We start from the raw sequence: 6,190 nt of genomic DNA, 5'->3' as shown, positions 1-6,190 counted from the left end.
ATATATGGATGGCCTCTCGGCAGATAATCGCCATCAAGCAAATCTTGGAGTGACACTCAGGTGGTTAAAATAATTCGATCGCATTGTCGGTCAAAAATTACTCAATAACGAAAAAAGATCTGGAGAATGAGAGAATTGAACTCCCGACTTCGTGCATGCTAAGCACGCACTCTACCAACTGAGTTAATTCCCAGATTGTTAATTTACCTAAAAGTTGAATCTATTGCCAATTAATTTGGGGGATTCGAATGTGCTGTTCTGCAATACTTCTAGTTCGTTTCAGAATATCACAGTGCCCGATATCCTGAGACCTGAGGTGTTGTATTCAAATCGACGAAATGAATATGACTTTCTTTCCTTGAACTTTATAGGTGTCGCTCGTTAACTGTTCGATCTTTCTCTGGGATGATTGCACACCTGTCAATGGCTACCTTGCAATATCTGGTGCCAATTTACAGGAGGAATATTTACACGAGTGTCTACAGATGTGCAAGCAACGTCTAGACAATATACATCTTAATCTGCTAGTGATGTAGTTTCCGTCAATTGTTCAATATTTCTCTGGAAAGATTATACACTTGCCCACGTACACTTGCCGACGGCTAACTTGTATTATCTGTTGCTAGTTCTCAGAATAAATATTTACTCAAGTTTCTGTAGGCGCGCAAGCAACGTCGGAATAATCATGCGTCTTAACACGGAGAGATGTAATTGTTCACGCATAACCATCTGCCTTTAAATGTAGGATTACAACGTTTAAGTTGGTACGGCAGGTGATACTGAATACAAAGGTTAAATTATGGCTGCATCGACACTATGTTGCCCCACTCGTCGATTTGGCATAGTTTTTGAATTTAGAAGCGTTCACGAAGAATTGATCCAACACTCCGATGAAAATACCCGCCACCAGTACAGGGGGAAAATTTACGACACGAGGAGTACTTGCCAGTATATATGACAGGTACAGGGTGAAAATATGAGTTATAAAACACAGAACGGTATAGATATGCTACGCTGCTATAACAGTATATATGATCGGTCCTTCATAGTGTGTGTACTCCATCTGGCGAACTCACCGTATCTGTGTATATTCAAACCATAACTAACAGTAACCAAGCAGACGCGTATATTCCTTGCCAATTACCCCTTGCAACATAGTGTCAGAAGCGAATAGCAAGAAGCTGTGATGTAAAAAATAAGAACTCTCGACATATAGCTGCACAGGAAAGCCACGGCAAAATTCAACAGCGGATGCAGTGCTGTAAGCTTTGCAGTAAATTATGACTTTGTTATCATCGTGTGCCCATCATGCGGGACTAGAAATGTAACAAATGAATAACTAGTCCGTTCAAATTAGGTAATAAACTTGTCATCGTACAGTCGACCAAATCTGTCTGATTGCAGACAACGAAATAAGCCAATACTATGAATATCCTTTTATCCAATAGAAGTTGATTGAGGCAACAATGATATTGCCGAGTGCCGATCTATATACGAATATAGTAAACATGTATACGAATACATAAAACTGTGATACGTCGTCACCATGAGCAAAGAAAAATGCAGTGCAATTAGAACAAGCCGTACGTGAAGTGTCTGTTTACTAGTCGATATATTATATAATATATGCCCGTATAAGCTAAAACTTCGAAAGCTGAGAATAAATAAACTAAAATTCTACTAAATTTTAAAATCTATAAATTTTAAAATCTATTCTCCGTACCAGGCTCGAACTGGTGACTTCGGACTTATTAGGTCCGCACTCTAACCAACTGAGTTAACAGAGCACAACTATTAACATATACTAAATATAATATAAAAAACAGTTTGAGATAAATAATAATCATCAGCTAGAACATGCTCAAATCATCGTATTTTAGTAACATAAACACATAATAATGACTCTCTGGAGGACAGAAAAACCTGCGATCGCCCTTGGAACGCAGATTTCGGAGGGAGGCGGATGATCTTTCATTTTCTGTCTCTCTCTCGTTAAGTGGATCATGTCTCCATATAAACAGTTGTTCCCGATTAAAAACATGTAATGCGATTTGTATAAAACCACATACGTTTGGGTCGGCAGTTTCCGCGGAGCGCATCAATGTTATTTGCAGACATGTATGTAGATAAGCATTAATAATGTCATGAAACAGCATCGAACGGTCGTTGAAGTCATTCCTTAATATATTCGTTTGGTGGTTCAAATTGGGATTTAAATGTATAATGGTTATAGTTTAGCTTGGATAGTTTAGGACACGACACTCTTAAAGAAAAACAAAAATAGAACAAATAAATCGGGGATTGAACGCCATCAAGATAGCCATTTTCAGGATGCATGGTCTTAACAAGCGTGCAAAAAACACTAACATACGCTCATGCTTTATACATCTAAAATAAAATTTTGCCGAAGCCAAGTATCGATCTTGGTGCCTTTCGATCTTCAGTCGAATGCTCTCCCATCTGAGCTACTTCGGATGTAAAACTTTTCAAAATAAGATATATTATCTAGTAAAAGAATAAAAATAAAGCGCTTTTGATTCAGAATCAAACGCAAAATGAGTATTTTTAAAATGGGATTTTCCTTATGAATAGTGCTTGCGATGTTCAGTGTCTCGGTGATCATAAGAGTATTAAATAAGACAATCATAATATCTACTGTAGAGTAAATTATAGAAAGTCTTTACCACAGCCACAGTCATAACACTAAGAATTCAGAACAAGAGCGAGGAGTTTGGCAATATATATATATATGGCCAGTTCCAGTATAACACTAGGATTTCAGAACAAGAGCGAAGAGCTTGGCAAAAAGAATATATGGCCTGGTTGCTTGCAAAATTTACAATTTTACAATCCGTAACAATCTGCTTTCGAAAATACGGCTACGTCTCATTGTTCCCTTTAGAAATTTATTTGATCTATCTCCATCTCCAGGATGGAGGATACTTTCTTCCACCGGGGTGGTCCGATTTAATTCGTGTCTTACGTCAACCTTGCAGGTAAAAGCAGCATGCGAAGTAGTAGGGATATGTCTTATTGAGATTCGCTTACTTAATAGTCGCACCTCACTATATACCAATGTAGCCCCACATGTCCATGTACCTTCATGAGAGCTACCGTTATATCACATGATGGCTAAATAGCCAGTAATTTCTCAAAAGCACGCACTATCCACTTTGAATGAATATATATAGTAACCTTGAATGTTCTACCTTAACTCTTAGCTGCAAATATGAATCGTACGCAATGATTAGCAGCTCGGAATTTGTGACACCAGCACGGTGGACACATCCATAGAATCGCCTATCATATATTAGCAATATCTATGAGTACTACACAAGGACTTCAATCTCATCAGCGTCCCCGCAGACTGTTGTAATGATCAATAGCAACATTTCGAGCCGATCTGCAATTAGCAACATTAAGTGATAAGAAAAAAACGCGAGGGACACAAAAGATCGCAGATTCGCGTGCCAAAGTGTCCATTTTTGTTGTGCATGTCGAATCGTGTACGTGCAAGAAAACGAATGATACCTGCTCACAAACTTTTAGAGTAGCTGTATGACCATATATACAGCTAATACACTGTATGCACATGCACATATACTACCATCCATAAAAACCAACATGCCGCACATATATCAATACAGATGTGCATACAATACAAGAAAGGCAAAACCACGATACTGAGTAATTTAGTGGTTGTTGTTAGATTATCCACAAGTTTCTTCTCCTAATTTGACTGATAACGATAAATTTAATGTACATGCGACAAGTATAGTATATAACAACACATGGTTACTATCGGTCGGTGTAGCAAATATCAGTTGGTATAGGCTAGCTAGCCCAGACTGTATTAACTAACATAGCGCGCAGCAAAAGGGGGGTTTTTTTTTTTGAACACTTGGGCTTTTCACCCTGCACATGTTAAACCAAACATAAATTAATACAGAAGAGCGATGCACGAGGATGCCAACTTGCAAAAATTTATTGTTTAGTGAACCCCCCCCCCCCACCACACAAAATAAATAAATAAATACAAGCATACTGTAACATACCGAGGAGCGTCTTTATGTGTCCAGCTACTGTGGGCCGGTGCTTTCGATGCCATACATGTACAGTACTGTCGTGGTGAGGTTGATTTGCAGAAGGATGCACATGATGTAGGTACCAAGCATGGCCACGGCGGGGAAGAGGAGGGCCACCGTATTGCCCAGGAATGGCAGTGTAGAGTATCCGAGGAAAGTGATGTATATGTAGGAGCTGTGCGAATATGCGTGGTTGTACAGCTTAGTCTTTGCACCACGATACCGAGATGAGGGGGAAGAAAGTGCATGTAGTGAAAGTGTCTGGTGCGGAGATTCGTCTAGTACATTGGTACGTGCCGGCAGATGGACGTGGACACTCGAACCAACACCAGATATAGGGCCATACTGCGCATGATTTACAAGCTGACTCGGCCCCCACCTTCTAAACCGTCAGGTACACCACACAAAGCTACGCACACAATGCAGTGATATCTACAGTCACCCTGACGAGCACACGAGCGCATGCAGCGGAGAAAACACTATGACCTACACGCATAAACAACCGCTCTGCACACACCGGTATCTATTTGCGAGCCAAACTACACGGACTCAAATGTCCTGGAATGAGAAATGAATCGATAGCTATGATGTACACTTGGAACACAGAGACTAGCACATCAGACCGGATATGAAATCATCAACCTTACATATACATATCCATATACATATACATGTACATATTCATATACATATTCGACATACAGCAACGTACCTAACTGCGCACAGGTACAATGTGTCGGCCAAGAACACACTGATGAAAGTTTGTTTGTTCAGCAGAGGCATCAGTACCAACTGCAGCACGTGGAGGATCAGCACTAGCGGGAAGAAAGAATTGCAGTGGATGTCAAAGCAGTAGCCCCATTCCACCTTCTCGTCGGTTGTGTGCGGAGTTTCCAGTCTATTGAACAATGCACGAGAAATCAGAAGACATACGCGAAGAGATACGCCTTAAGAACAACGGGCTCTACAGCCTTCGGGTGGCATATGCAGGTGATACACAGACTGGGCCTTGGAACGGCAACACCAGAAAGCAACGTGCGTCCATATGCACAACAAACCCTAAAACCTTAAAAGCATGTGCACCGCGAATGCATACGATCCGCGTTTGTGCGGATTTCAGAATCCGTTAGCAATCGGGTAGAGTGGCTGCAGTCACCTCTACTATACGTTAGGTACCACCGTCGAATAAACGACTACCAGAAACTATGTTTAATATATTCGCAAACAGTATTCTGACACGAATATATGTCCCGTAGTACTTATTCGAGTTGTCAACTGATTGAACAACCAAAAACCTTCTTGATACTAATACGTACTAGCTCCACTACATACATACAAATATGGTATTAGCCTGACTGATTGTATGACCACATATCATCATTCTACAAATACGTACTAGCTCCAGTCGCATATACGGATACGTATTAGCCTGACTAATTATATGACTAAATATCATCTGTCTACAAATACGTATTAGCTCCACTACATGCTTACATATTCGTAATAGCACAACTGACTAGAGAAACACACCTCAGGTATTTGTTTGATAAATGCCACCCAGCGGTAGAAATGATGCATCCGATGACTACGCAATCGAACAGTATGACCCAAAGGGCAAATGACAACAGCTTCCACCAGGGGAACCAGAAGTACACGGAGAAGCCAACAGATGTGATACAAAGACACCCTATACGTACGACGGAATGAACGGTTAGGGAATGACAATGCGGGTTAATGAAATATCGGACCTATTGCACTGAACGAGGCGAAAACGCTATTTCCACACAATAAAACGTGAAACACCATTACGGGATGTTGTTCGGTACAGTTAACAATGTTTAACGGATATGGATAAACACAAAACAAAAAGAAAGATACGAAGTGATGAATATATATTAACATAAATACACACATAAAATATACAAGCAAGTGATCATCCAAAATATATAGACAAAATTTAAATACGAATGTATACATACATATATATATAAACATATACATGTATATATGTATATATATATATATATATATATATATATATATATATATATATATATATATATATATATATATATATATATATATATATATATACATAANATANA

The 6,190-nt window shown here is 39.4% G+C and overlaps 1 protein-coding gene and 3 non-coding genes across 4 annotated transcripts in view; all 4 read right to left on the bottom strand.

Moving 5' to 3' along the window:
- Positions 1 to 120: 120 nt before the first annotated feature.
- On the bottom strand, positions 121 to 193 carry SARC_30102. The gene has a single exon. It is a non-coding gene; the product is annotated as a tRNA-Ala (tRNA).
- Positions 194 to 1,713: 1,520 nt separating this feature from the next.
- Positions 1,714 to 1,787, bottom strand: SARC_30101. The gene has a single exon. It is a non-coding gene; the product is annotated as a tRNA-Ile (tRNA).
- Positions 1,788 to 2,402: 615 nt separating this feature from the next.
- SARC_30100 lies at positions 2,403 to 2,475 on the bottom strand. Its single transcript has one exon. It is a non-coding gene; the product is annotated as a tRNA-Phe (tRNA).
- Positions 2,476 to 2,894: 419 nt separating this feature from the next.
- Positions 2,895 to 6,190, bottom strand: part of SARC_04791 (hypothetical protein) — a 4,131-nt gene continuing 835 nt past the window's right edge. Inside the window, exons 2-5 of the mRNA XM_014301371.1 lie at positions 5,616 to 5,772; positions 4,798 to 4,983; positions 4,056 to 4,260; positions 2,895 to 3,403 (exon numbers count right to left, since the gene is read on the bottom strand). Of these exons, the coding sequence (XP_014156846.1) occupies positions 4,080 to 4,260; positions 4,798 to 4,983; positions 5,616 to 5,772 (524 nt within the window). The 3' untranslated portion in view covers positions 2,895 to 3,403; positions 4,056 to 4,079. The remainder of the gene's footprint in view (positions 3,404 to 4,055; positions 4,261 to 4,797; positions 4,984 to 5,615; positions 5,773 to 6,190) is intronic.

Source organism: Sphaeroforma arctica, assembly GCF_001186125.1.
Source record: "Sphaeroforma arctica JP610 unplaced genomic scaffold supercont1.282, whole genome shotgun sequence".
NCBI classification, from domain to species: Eukaryota; class Ichthyosporea; order Ichthyophonida; genus Sphaeroforma; species Sphaeroforma arctica.
This window is presented reverse-complemented; position numbering and strand designations above follow the sequence as displayed.